The sequence below is a fragment of the Balaenoptera ricei genome, chromosome 5 (assembly GCF_028023285.1).
Source record: "Balaenoptera ricei isolate mBalRic1 chromosome 5, mBalRic1.hap2, whole genome shotgun sequence".
Classification (NCBI taxonomy): Eukaryota; Metazoa; Chordata; class Mammalia; order Artiodactyla; family Balaenopteridae; genus Balaenoptera; species Balaenoptera ricei.
The window spans coordinates 4,929,063-4,943,756 of NC_082643.1; the positions used below are offsets into that span (position 1 = coordinate 4,929,063).

General features: G+C 31.4%; 1 protein-coding gene across 3 annotated transcripts in view; it reads right to left on the bottom strand.

Annotated features, from left to right (window-relative positions):
- FSTL5 (follistatin like 5) overlaps positions 1 to 14,694 on the bottom strand; it is a 708,623-nt gene that overhangs the window by 98,969 nt on the left and 594,960 nt on the right. For 2 of the 3 annotated variants that reach the window (XM_059923877.1, XM_059923875.1), the window contains exons 10-11: positions 13,018 to 13,044; positions 4,156 to 4,274 (exon numbers count right to left, since the gene is read on the bottom strand). In XM_059923877.1, coding sequence (XP_059779860.1) covers positions 4,156 to 4,274; positions 13,018 to 13,044 — 146 coding nt within the window. The remainder of the gene's footprint in view (positions 1 to 4,155; positions 4,275 to 13,017; positions 13,045 to 14,694) is intronic. The other variant, XM_059923874.1, reaches the window with a different exon arrangement.

Below are 14,694 nucleotides of genomic sequence, written 5' to 3' on the forward strand. Positions count from 1 at the left end.
TTTTTTCTATAATAGAACTCCAAACTATCTTAGACTGGGCATTTGCACAGTATATTTTGACTGTGTGATCTTGAATTAATAGAACCATGAGGTTATGTTTACCCTGAAACAATTCAGTGATCAATTATTCTGTGAAACGTTTTTCACAAGAAGAACACTGTTTTGTGGGAATTGTAAAGCAAGGAGAGGTGAGGAGAGAATTAGATGTAAACATCTTTAAACTCAGGCAATGCATAAAAGAATGAATAGCCTAAGGCTCTAAGCAATGGAGTTTTCCTTAAATTCATTTCACAAATATTACTTGACTACCTGCCATGTGTAAGTACATTGGGAATAAAAATGCTAATCAAAGTCTTGACTAATAGAGATAGTAAGATGTGGTGGGTTGTTTCCTATGTCAGCTTGGCTATGACTAGGCTATGTCGCTCAGTTTTTGGTCAAGAACTAGTCTGATAGAGAATGGATAAACAAGAAGGTCCTACTGTAAAGCACAGGGAACTATATTCAGTATCCTGTGATAAACCATCATGGAAAAGAATATGAAAAAGAATATATATGTATATATATATATATATATATATATATATATATATATATATATATATATAACTGAATCATTTTGCTGTACAGAAGAAATTAATACAACATTGTAAATCAACTATACTTGAATAAAATAATAAAAAAAGAACTAGTCTGGATGCCGTTGTGAAAGTATTTGTGGAGGTGATTAACATTTAAAATTAGTTGGCTTTATAGAGACACAGATGTAGAGAACAAACATATGGATACTTAGCAGGGAAGGGGGGTGGAGGGATGAATTGGGAAATTATGATTGACATATATACACTACTATGTATAAAATAGATAACCAATGAGAACCTACTGTATAGCACAGGGAGCTCTACTTAATGAACTATGGTGATCTAAATGGGAAGGAAATCTCAAAAAGAGGGGAAATATGTATACGTATAACTGATTCACTTTGCTGTACAGCAGAAACTAACACAACATTGTAAAGCAACTATACTCCAATAAAAATTAATTAAAAAGTAAATTAAATCGGTTGGCTTTAATTAAGACATCACCCCCCGGAATGTGAGTGGCACTCATGCAGTCAGTTGCAGGCCTTCAGATTTAAGAGTGAGGTTTCCCACGGAAGAAGGAATCCCGCCTTAAGGCTTCCACACAGAAATCTGTTTGTTTCCAGTCTGCCTATAGACGTCAGACTCAAGACCCCAGTGTTGACTTGTATCAGCACTCTGCTGGCCTAATCTGTGGATTTTGGATTCCAGACTGAACATCAACTCGTATCTGAATTTCCTACTGCCTGGCCTGCCCTACAGATTTCACACACGTGCGTGCCACTCCACCCACCAGTTCCGGAGCCAATTCCTTAAAATAAGGAGATGGAGACAGACAGTGATGGAGAGATATAGATCCAGATCCAGATCCGGACAAGGATACAGTTACTAATCTTATTGGCTCTGTTTCTCTGGAGAAAAATGTTCTCTTGACATAATACTCAACAATTTTCTCATGAAATTATTTTATAATTAGAAATGAAATCTAGTAGAATGTGGCACCAAATAGCTTACACACTCTGAAATGAACATCTTCTTGTGTTTAAACAGAAATAAAATAGCTTCACATAAGAAACACATTTAATTCAACATTTATTCTCAAAGCATACTGCCGTCAATTTTTCTTTTTTCTAGTGCTGTATACTTGTGTATCATGAAAGTGTCTGTGTATACATATTCCAATTATTTCAGCTTATCTCACATTAAGGAATAACAAAATAACAAAGCAATATGAAATAAAAGTTTATCTACTCTAGCCTTTATTTCATATATGTGGACCATAATAACTGCATGAGAAATATGTCTCTCTTTTTTGGTATAAACAAATGCCTGTATTCTGCATTTTACAATGTAATCAGGATGTAGTTTTAGCCAATTATCCATTCTTTATATTATTCTTAGTGCTTTAACAAATATATTGGTCAGCTAAAATGTATTTGTATTTTAATTTCAACATCCAAACAGTAGAAATGTCATAAATTTAAACACACACAATTTGATAGTTTCTCTCATCTTAAAAATACAAATCTAACTTTTCTTATATTTTTACTTAGTTTTCCATTAACATATAGAAATTTTTGTAAATGTTTGTTTTATATAAGAATGCTAACTTTCTATCCTTACATTTCTTTTTATTTTGCAGTATGAATTTCTAGAATAATCCCATGTGTAGGATGGATGTAAGATTTCCAACGGCTATGATTTGAAAAATCTGATGCAGTCAATTAGTTCTTAATAACTAATAATCACTGCCTTGTCATTGTTGTGGATAAGGGTTCTCAGGTTGAAGGAAATGAGTTAAGGCTGTCATCACTGATGTTTGGTTTCTATCTCCTCTTCAATTTTAATTTTTTATAGAAAGGTATACATAATTTATATATGTATATAATTTCTCACTATATATATGTGTGTGTATATATATATAGAGAGAGAGAGAGACAGAGAGAGAGATCTACTTGTTTTAGGAGGAAGTCTAAGTAATCAAAGGTTTTAAAAAGAGACATTCAGGTAAGTAAACTTCACATCCCTATTTTCCAGACATGTCACAAAACTATCACATCAGTTTTTCCTTGCTTTTTCAGCTTTAGATTCCAAATAGTTAGCTACAATGCTACCAATCCTGTAGGAATCAGAAACACTCTTTTGTAAAATGATTTTGCTTTGATTTAAATAACTATTTTGATGCCACATTTCCAATATCTGTCTGTTAGCCCAAATTTCTCATCCATAATGTTTTTATAAAAATATACACATGCCATAAAACTGAATGACTTGCTTTATCAGAAGCAAATATTTATATTTTTATATGTGTTTCTTTACATACACACACACCTTATTCAAAATGGATTTAGTCAGTATTGATATCATCTGATTATAAAAGAAAAGAAAATTGCACGTACAATTTAAAGTGTTTTCATACTTGTTAAACTTATAGTTTAACAAAAATGGTAATGATTCTATTTAGTAATTTAGCCTTTAAGTGAAATATTTTTAAATTAAAAACAGTTTCTTTTGTTTTAAACACTCATCCACATATTGAGTTAAATCATTTCTTTTATTTAAAATAGGAGGTCATTAGATTGCTTTGTCCTAAAGAGTGTCTGAGAGATGCTGGCCTATCTTACCTCAGTCTCATATTTTTTTTCCTTCTTCTCATTCTAGGACATGGCTTTAATTTGTAAATTGTTTTCTCCATAATTCAATATGTGGCAACACTGGCTACTGGTAGGCTCAAAATAGGAGTTGAAAGTAAAGGATCTAAACCAGGGCATTAATATCTATTTTGTTCATATCTTGTCGCCATGTCAACCTTAAAATGAGTATCAAGACACGGTTGCATTCTGAGGTCTACCAATATCTTACCTTATTTTGGGTGTCTGGTGCATGCCTGCACTTGTGTGGGAACACAAAGGTAACATGGGTACCTTCAGTATTACATATTTTGGTGTATACATATTTATGTGGAGATATACATAGTCATAGCAATATAAAATTAATTATTATTTCTTATTATCCTGCACAGAAGTACAGTCCTTAATATGTATAAGCAATACACATTTTGTCATATATTCTTTCATTTTCTGAAAGCTGACCAAAATTTTGCAGAAAATAAATATTTCTGTGAAAGGTAAGTACATGTAAATAAATAAAGGTACATGAAAAAACAAGATGAAGAATAAATGGGCATCAACATTGATAAAGCATCTAATATACCTCAACTTCCCATCCGATTATTTATGGGCTGTTTTCTTTCATTACAGTAAAGTAACCATTGCCTGCCAAAATGGGAGACATTCTAAATTAAGGAACGGGTGAAGTTATTATGCTGTGTTCACTTTTGGTATTTCACCTCTAGTGCCTTTATTTTAATTACAAACAAGTCATTACAAATACACAATATATTATCTTCCTCTTTAAGTATAAAATCTGCATAGAGTAACAGATAATATCATAGTTTTAACACTGTCCTACCCACGTGTCTCATATATGTGTAGCTTTCATTGTATTTCCAAAATACAATTCTACTTAACAAAATTACTGTATAAAACTGTAAAGGAATTTTTAAAATACTTGCCTGAAATCCAAGGAGCTTTTCACTAGGCTTAATGTGCCTCTGAAATTCACATTCTATGGGTTGTATCACTTTGATTCCATCTTCATAAAAAACATAGAACATGTTCCCAATTCCCAGACCTTAGGAGTAAAAACACATTCAAAAGTTCAAAATAAAATTATCAGAAACATTTACAACCAAAACTCAGTGCCCCTCACATTGCTGGTGAGAGATCAATTTGTGAAGTCCTATAATGCTAATAAAGCAAACCATGTGAGACCTTTACCATATGCCCAAGTAACTCTGCAATATTATGCAGACATTCTACTTCCTCTCTCTAATCTGCAAGTCAGTGATTTCTTTAACATAATTCAACAAATGTTTCATATATTTAAAAATAATTATAAATGGAAATAAAATCTTTCATACATAGATTATATCTGTTACCATCCCTACTTAATTTAGGTGCTGATTAAGACACAAAAGTACTTTTTGAAGAATCATATTTATCCTATTTCTATTAGAGTTCCCTAAGGAAAATAAAATGGCTTTCTTTGCAGGAATTTAGCTTATATAGAGACTTTTAGAAACAAAAAGACCAAGTCCCCCAGATTTTGGAGAATATGTATTTTCCTAAAATAATGTTTGTAAATATAATCCTACTAGAGGTCTTACATATCAGTTTTCATAGTGACAAAGTTTGGGGTCTATTTCTCCAGTTTAAAATTTGAATTAATTTAAGGTCTTGCAAAAATCTCATTTAAATCATACTTTTAATTTCTTTTCACAGTGAGGGTTTGGGTGTGTGACATCTCAGAAATTCATCTAACTTATATTATAAACTCACACCTCATGGGTACGGATGCTACAGATTAGACATCTGGAATGTCGTGGAGTTAACGGAGGTCTGCACCTGGGGACTTGTCACGTATGATTGCACACCTGCTCTCTTTGTTTCCTCTGCTTCTGCTTTGTTCCAACATGTCCAGACTAAGAGCATGTAGTTCTCCCTTTCCTGATCCTCACCTGAGTACCTCATCCTGTTGTACTGGTTTGCACAATCATATTTATTCAGTATAACTATACCTCACATAGTTCAGTGAGAGCCAATAGATAAACAATTATACTGAAATCTTGAGAGTTTGAAAAGCAAAACATTGTTCTTTAAAATGCTTAACTTTTAAAAACATTTACTTTTAATTTTTACTTCAATTGAGGACACCTGCAAGGCCCATGAAGTCAAGCCTGAGGATTACAATAAAAGTTTATTGATTTGTAAAAAAAAAAAAAAAATTGTTTATTCAACTTAAGCCACATTTATTTTTGTTAAATATGTTCCTAGTTAATTTTAAAAGTTACCATCTATTCTTAGGATTCAGAGGAAAATGTATTTGATCATAATTATCACTTTATTGGTGTTTATACAGAGTGAAATTATTTCTAATAATGCATATATATTTTAAATGATCCAGATTATTTTGGCACATCTTATTATTGTTTTATAAATATTTTACAGTCCTCATATTTTAATACATGCAATCTTTATCAGTTAATTGTGCATTTTAATTCCAGAGTGCACAATGTTACAATGAGATATTCCAGAACAGTAGCAGAAGTTGCAAGAACTAAATTCAAGTTATGTTTTCATAAAATAAAATTTAAGAGTTGTCAGCTACAATTTATAATTATAGTTTTGAATACAGAGGGATCAATTCCATACCAAAAGGATACAACTTACAAAAACCGCTTATGCAAAAAAATTGATTTGTATTAGCAAGCTTCTGTGTAAACATTGTCAGAACGTTGATGTGTGCTATGTATCAGTGACTAGCAAATTAACAATACTGGTAGTTGAAACTTGTATCTGATTTTCAGTTGTGTCAGTTACGTACAAAGCTCGTAACATTTTTTAATGAACGTGACTATATTCTCCTTCAGGTATTGCACAATTCTGCTCCACAGTCAGGAGTCTGAATGTGTTTGAACTTGACAACTACTCTAAGTGCAGACAGTTTGCAAAGTTTCTTGAAGTATTCCCTGCCCTTATTCCTATGGATATTTTTATTGTGTTATTTTACTATATTCTGTGCACAGTACAGTCAGTGGGATTCCACAGATGAAATTTCTTGAGCTGTATTTTCCTCTAAAACTCACTTAATCCATGCAAATCACTTTCAAAACTGAAAGTCCATTTTCTTGCTTTTAAAAGTATGAGTTACATACACATCAGCATTTTTACAGAGTATAAGCTACTTTCCCAGTTACAAGTTATTGAAAAATACAGATAAAGTTATGAAACGTTTAGTTTGCTTTTGCATTTTACTGTTTTTGGTGGGAATATAACTCCCTAGTGTTTATGAAATAGTAATGCCAACAAAGTATCATGTATAAATATATGTTAAAATAATAAGATAAACTGAACACCTATGTATCAATCACTCCGCTATGAAATAAAACTTTATCTTCAGAGCCATCTGTGTCTTCCTCTCTTCCCTACCTACACGAGGGATATTTTGCATTTATTTTCTTGCTAGACATATTTTGTTCATCAATTACTAGGTTTTAGCAGCAGAATTTATAATCTGAATATATGATGCAGCTATATATCATTTTAAATTTGCTGCTATAATATTATAATTTATTTTGAATATACTAGGCATAGAATGATATGAATTACCTGATGCTTGAGATGTGGTAATTGAAAACACATGCTGATTTTCACTTTGGGGCGTTTGTTAGCTTAATCTGTATAGGAAGCAATAACATATCTGTGTATGTTAATTATAACTATTAAGTTTCCATGCCCTAACTTTTTTTTATTTTTGTGTGGGAGAATATAACAAAGAGAGATAAACTTAATTTTCTGAATTCAGACAGCTCAGAGGTAAATCACGACTATAGAACTTACTGTTGTATCGTGGGAAAGTTATTTCCCATGTAATATCTGTGCTGTAATTTCTCCATCTCATAATTAGATTTATGCAGCTGTTGTAAGAAGTAAATGAGATGGAGAAAGGAAAACATGTAGCAGAGTGGCTTGAACTCTTACTATGAGTTCAAGAAATGATAACTGTCCCTCTTTTTATGACTGGCATTATGTCTTCTTTGAAACATCAGTGAAAAAAAATGGTGAAATGGCATCTAACCAAAATGTGATTACTGTCCTCCTGTTTTCCTCAAATCTACTCTGTGAGATATACTACTAGTACATTTCAGTTTTCTACGAGATTGAATTCTATGAATGCGTGAGCCTGCTAAAAGAGCAACTTGATTTTCTAGTAGAGCAGTTCTCAAAGTTGATCCTTTCAGAGGGTCTGCAAAGTCAAAACTATGTTCATAATAATGCTAAGATGTCATTTGCATTTTTCTCTCTCATTCTCACAAATTAGATGCTTCCAAATGTGGAATGTAGTTCTCAACAGGCTACTTGACATATGATGTTATGAGTGATATCACAACAGTTCAATGCAGAAGCAAATATAGGAATCCAGCATCTTTTATTCAGCCAGATATTTAAAAAATTTGCAAAATGTACAACAGTGAGTCTTAATATAACTTTACAAATAATGTGGTATTTATGGCTACATGTAATGGGTTATTTATTATGGTTATTTTAAACAAATAAATAAATACATATTTTAATTTTCTCTGTTTTAATTTCTTATATGGTAAATACAAGTGGATAGAAATAACCCACATAAACAAAAGCTCTTGGAGTTGTGAATAATTTTGAGTCCCCAAAAGTCTGATAACCATGTAGGTTTCAGTTACCATTCTCTCCTCATTGATGCTTTCTATTGCAGTTTATTACAAAGGCTCTTGACTTCAGTAAAAGCTTTACCACTTTAGTCATGGTAAAGATTAGGAGTATGTGCTGTTTTGTCTTTTTCATCCCCTGTGAAGACAGACACAGGTACTTTGTCTTTTCCAGGTCGATTGTTAATCTAACAAAGTACAGTAGCACCAAAAAGTGATCCATAATTTGTTTTTTCTTTGTGAGCTCTTCTTCTTCTTTGTTTTCCTTTCTATACAGAGAGGACATGGCAAGAATTACGTGCAGTCTCATAAGAGAGAAGTATTTCCCAGAGGGTTTTTCAACAAATACTGCACCTTTAAATACATGAGATGGACTGAGAAAAAAATGTACATAATTCACATTCTTGTCTCAATCCTTTGAGGATTTCTTCTCAAGAACAATAGTGTATCATGATAATATAGTTACATTATGTATTATAAATTACATATATATTCCATAGTTTATATGAAGAGTAATATTTGGTTAATGTGTGATTATTGGATGAATATTTAAGTCAATAACAAAAATATTTTGTGCTGATGTTTGCCTTCCTCTGACTTAAACCGCCATTACTTTAGCATTTAAATTATGATCAATGGCAAATTATAATCCTACAAAGCACTGATTTGGTAACCAATCAAAGATAAATCAATGTTTGGTGTTAAAGTCCTTTATTAGTTGATATTATATCATTATTTTCCCTTTCAAGTGATCCTAAACTTACTCATATTTTTAATATAGAAGAAATCTTTTTTTTTTTTTTTTAGCTAAAGAAAAATATAGGCAAGAATAGATGGTCTATATTGCATCTCTCACCTTGAATAACTCAGCAGGGAGGGATTTTTGTTTCATGAATGTTCCCATTTTTGTATCTCTGTCTTTGGAGTTAAAATCCTTTTCACATACATAGCAAAACCAAACCATCACACCTCAATGAGATTTCTATATTATGTTCAACTAAAATTAGACTGACTTCCTCTCTCATTCTTCTAGCAGATATTCTGGGAGTGACTGTGTTAAGCTCTTTATTAGCCACTATTAATCCAGGAAAGTGGGTACTGTCTGAACATTATATATATTGGTCAGAGTGATATTATCTAAAACCAGTCCCTTTAAGTCAGAATTCAATTTCATGAACTTCCAAAGATATGCTGAAAAAAACTGAATGCATATTTACATGATTAATTTCACATTTAATAATTAACATAGCAAAGGTTATAACATAATAGAGTATTTGTTTGCTATGTAGTTAATATTAGGTGAAATCATATGTATAATTATATATGTACACATGTATATGTGTGTATACATATATGCATACGTGTGTGTATACACATATATCTGAAAATGGTTATCTCTTGTCAGATTCATTTTTGATTTGAAAACAGGTTTATGAGATAATTTGAAGCGCTAAAATTTGACATTTGTTTTCATCAGAGAAGGTAGGGAACTTGCAAATGAAAACATTGACAGCTTTCATCACTTTGGCGATGGCATCGCAGCCAGCCATTAGAAGGCGTGGTCTCTGCCTCACCCAATTATATGACTCACTAACTCTCATGAATTTAGAAGCCTTACCCTCTGAAAACTCTCCTTTTTCATTTTAAGTATTTCACCAGTATTATTGTGAGACAGTAATCTGGTCCTGAGAACCTTAGCAAGTTTTTGTCTCTAAAAATAATTATACAGGAGGCTCAAGTAGCTCATTAAGCAGGCGTGCATGCTCCTATATTTCCAATGCTCCCCTGCAGCATATAATGGTCTGGACATCGAAATGTGAAAAATCTCAGGCTAAAGGAGTTAAGAGCTGACCTGCTTCCTATTATTCTTTTTTCCCCACTTTGGTGATATTATAGTTCACAAAGCTAATCAGATGATGTAAACTTTTTTGCAAGATTTCACTGTAATGTCTACTTGTACCTGGTGTTGGTTGGTGTTAACTAGCCCAACTAATATAGAAATTTATTTGAACCATTTCTATACCATATTTATGTGTGAATAGATTCATAAATATTTACAAAGAATAGAAGAGACAATTTTTATAAATATGGAAAATATCAATATACATATTTTTGCTTTCAAATCATTGGATATCACATCAAGCCAGTATTTCCCAAAGTAGCTTCAGTTAAATATTGATTCTATAGGTATTCATCAAAATAATTACATGTTATAATAAATTTAGAAAATTCTGTGTCATATAATGAACCACCCAACATCTCTCCTTAGAGTCTGAAAGTAGTATGTTTAAAAGTTCAGCTTAATCCTGCAGTGAATAAAATGTTTTAAGTTCCTTTAATTCAATGCTTATACAAACATTTATTATTGTTAGACCTTATAACATATACCCAAACTGTTGTCTACTAAATAAATACTAGGAAATACTTTATTAGATTATATTTGATAACAAGATCATAAAAAATATTGTAGAAGAGACCCAATCCTACTGAATCTTTTAATGTGTATTTTGAAATCATATAGGTAGTAAAATTAGTTGACAATAAGAATGATTTAGCCTTTAATTTACTAGATTGAGAACGTCTTTAGAGCAGATACTAGTTCTTATCTTTATATTTCCAGTGCTTTCAAAGTGTTCTACATACAGTAGGCTCTTTAAAATATTTGTCAGTAAATGAGTGAGATACTTCTCTTTGAAAACATTTTATTTTTACACTCCTGCTAACTTGAATCATGGCTAGAAAAGAACTGAAAGGTGAACTCAGAAACAAAGGACGACCCTTTCATGCTTAAATATCCGTGTGATTAATAAGATAATATACACAAAATTCAGTAAAGTTGATTTAGCTCACAAAGTCCTGGATAAGCCAGATTCTGATATATACATTTAAAAATAATTTTTCAGTTAAACAAAATTTTATAGATCTTACACTTGCATGTAAGTCATATGACATTATAGAGGTATTATCATTTTAAACTCTCTTTCCATTATTATTCATCTAAAAATGCTTGAAATTCTTCAATGGGTTCTTCCTGAGATAAATTTCTCTTGGCCATGGTAAGAAGACAAGCATACAAATAGAAAGCACTGCTAGTGTGGAAATAAAAATGAACCACAGAAAAATGTTGTTCATATTAGTTATTATTCTATCTTTTAAAAACAGAGGTAGAAATTTGCTTTGGAAACTTTCTTTATTATTTTAATTATTTTTTATGAAATAATTGTACACACAGCTGGGGTTCAGTGATTCCTCAAGCTGGTCTATTATCTCTGGCCACCATTATTATTACATGCAATCGTTTCTAATTGTAATGCCTTGCCGATAACTGTGGCATTATAAAAAGTAATTTACAGATTCCTATTAATCTGAGTCAAGTATATTATTTTCTCAAACGTATTATTTTAAATCTTTTTATTTCAAAAAACAAAGTGCTCTGATGATAACTGTACATGAAATAAAAGATTTAAAAACTTTCCCCAAAACATTTCTTGTATAAGTTTTAAAATTATCTGCAAAATGTACTAAATAGCTCTGATTTCTCAAGCACATATTCTGTGTCAAAGTCATGAAGAGTAAGCACATCACTGATTGATGGAGAATAATTATTGAGAACATACATCTTCAAAGACTAACAGAAGAAAATTTTAAATAAATAAAAATGATTTCATAAAATGAATCTCAGTGTGATTTTAATTAATCTGCAGGTCTCCTATACTTTTAAGGGTAGTCTGAAGAAAATTATATTATTATTACATATCAATGAGTATTACAAACTAATAATGTTAATGACTGTTATCAAGGTCAAATTATAAGGAAGAGTTGTTTCACATATTTTAAGGAGATATACATATCACAAATTTGCAAGGTGAGTCCCAAACTGTATTTCAAGCATTGTTTTAGAAAAGTCTGGCTCAGAGAGGTAAAATGATTCATTCAAATTTTCCCAGCAATTAGCTAACAAAGCTAGATCTGTGGTACCCAGAGAAATTTGTTTAATCTCAAGAAGGAAGAGAGTATAAAGAAATGTCTAACGCATATGTTAATCATGTCATATCTGTTTCAGTAATGATTGCATTTGTACGTTCAAATGTGAAATATCCAAGAGGAATAAAATGAGAAGATAAAGTTACACCAGAACCTCTTTAGTAAACTGGAGTTTAAAGGAGCCTTTACAAAAGATTTGAGGAGCAAGAAATACCAAGAACCAAAAAAAAAATCAAGTGTTATGCTCACCTTTTGCTAATTTTAATGGATCTAATATTCTAAGATACTTGGTACAGTATCTAGCACAGTATAAGGGCTCAATAAATGTGTTCTGGTTACTGATATTGTTATTATTCTGCTTCAATAATTTTAGGAAGCTATAACTGGGGAAGAGAAAGTTTTTCTAGGATGGATCCTGAAGGCAGTTATTTTGGCCATTGTTTACCAGGAGTGTAATGATGACTTATCCTTAATTTTCTCCTAAGAATTTAACTAAAGCACTTGGGTTATTTGAATACCTGGGCAAACACATTCCTCTCGGCCTTTGTGACTGATTAAGAAAAACGAAGACAATAATAAATGACCGTGGATGGCATTTATTGAGTGCAGACTATATTTAAGGAGTTGATAAAACAACCCTATTGAGAATTAACAACTACCCTTATTTTTGAGATAAGGAATTTGTGACATAAAAAAGCCCTAGGTTACATAGCGGTGCAGAATGGATTTGAATCCATGTCCTTCAAGTTTATAACCCATTTTCTTAAATAATTTATTATAGTCCCTTCATAAGGCAATAGTTTTTATAATTTTTCTTTTTCTAATCTAAATCATGGTTTATTACATAAATTATGTTTAAGCTTGCTTTCATTTATTTAACTAATTTTAATTTTATACTCTTAAAAGCATTTCCATATATTGTAATATGACTTCCTGATTATATATCAAAAATAAATCAGGCTGATGAGGAGTTATAAATATGTTTAATGGTAGCAGGTTTACAGAATAATGTTGATTTATGATCAAATAAAAATATTGAGTCAAAATAAAAATGAATAAGGCAATTATTAGAACTGATAGTCAATACATCTAAAAGTTAAGCAAAATAATCACAATAATATAAAAAATAATGGAATTTACTACCTTCTTCTCTCCATAATATGTTAGCTACTGCAGCATGTTTAAAAGAAAAAGGAGAAAAATAAAAATGAGTAAAGAGTGATTCAATTACATAGTAATATAAATAACTATGAAAGAGGTCACAATCTCTAAGACAGAACATGCACATAAAAATAGTGAGGATGAACTCAACGATCTATATTAATAACACAGTAAAATGCTGGGAGTATAATAATGTTCTATTCATGTCTTGAAATAGCCAATTCTTCTTTGGAATAAAGATTTCGTTAATAAACAAAAAAAAAATTATGTATCACTGAAAATAATGGGATATTTAAGTTAATTTTAATAAAACATATCTTTAGAACACACATTAATAAAGACTATTTATTTGACAGCTTAGTTAAAAGTTACTAATTGAAACAGTTATAATTTTAGAATTCTCAATAATTATAAGTAATGCTTCAACATAATATGCAATATTCCTGAGCAAGATGAGTTCTTATAAATACAGGATTTTGAACGCAGAAATAGCCTATTTTTAAGTAGTATATGCTTTCACTTTTTAAGCCAGCATAATAAAATATATCTAAATATATCTTGTTTATTTCAATGCACAATAATGCTTCATATTAAATTATTCCTGGACAATAGGTTTATTAAATACTGTATAGGGACTAAATCAACATAGAGTTAAAGTATTAAGACAGAAATAAAGAAAAATACCAATTAAACATATTCTCAACCAAATGCCTGATTCCCTTACTAATCCAAATTTATCTAATTCTATATAATTTCTCTTTTTTTGAAGTATAGTTGATTTACAATTCTATTAGTTTCAGGTGTACTTATATACTTTCAAAGCAGAATAATATTGGCGAAAAGAAAATGTAACTAAAGGAAGAGCTCATCCGCATCTAATTACTTCCTGCATATGTTAACCATATTAAACATAATCACTTTTCTAAAACTAAACCCTGATCGCCAGTGTACCAGAGCCAAGACTGGAATCTAGCACTCCTAGCTGGAGGGTGGAGGTCCAAGTCATGCAGTCTTCAGCACCTACCATAGTATAAAAAATACTTTTTTGTAGAGTAAGCATTTTTTTGAGATTCTTGGCATTTTTAATTCTTTAGGAATATTTATTCAAATATGCATTCATGGTACTTGCATCCCTTCAGCACATTTTGTGCTGCTGTTCTTGTTGCCTATGGTGTGCTTGGAATGAATATGTAAGAGGACAGATCCTAGTCACAAGGAGAGAACATGGACCTGAGAAAGGAGAGAACCATGCTAAAAATGATTATAAGCATGTGATAAGTGCAATTAAAGAAACAAATATCAGGTTCGGTGGCAAGGGGCAGGACGGGATAGTCACCTTCAAGTGGCAGAAGCTGGGCAGTGGAGGGACCACTTCATTGGGCTGCTGATGCTCGAGCAAGATAATGCCACCCAAGCTTACAAGGGGATGTCGGGTGCAGGAGGCATGAGATGTTCAAGGTATATCAACGGGAAACGTTATAACGTATTCAGCGAAATTTAAGTAATTGGATATATTTGGAGGGCAAAACTGATAGAAGATACAGCTGGAGAATTTGACCCTGACAAGGTCAAGAAAGTCTTTTATATTACATGGTGCACAGGAGATTAAATTTTCTTCTGTAGGCTCAGGAAAGATGGAGCCATGATTAGACGAATTTT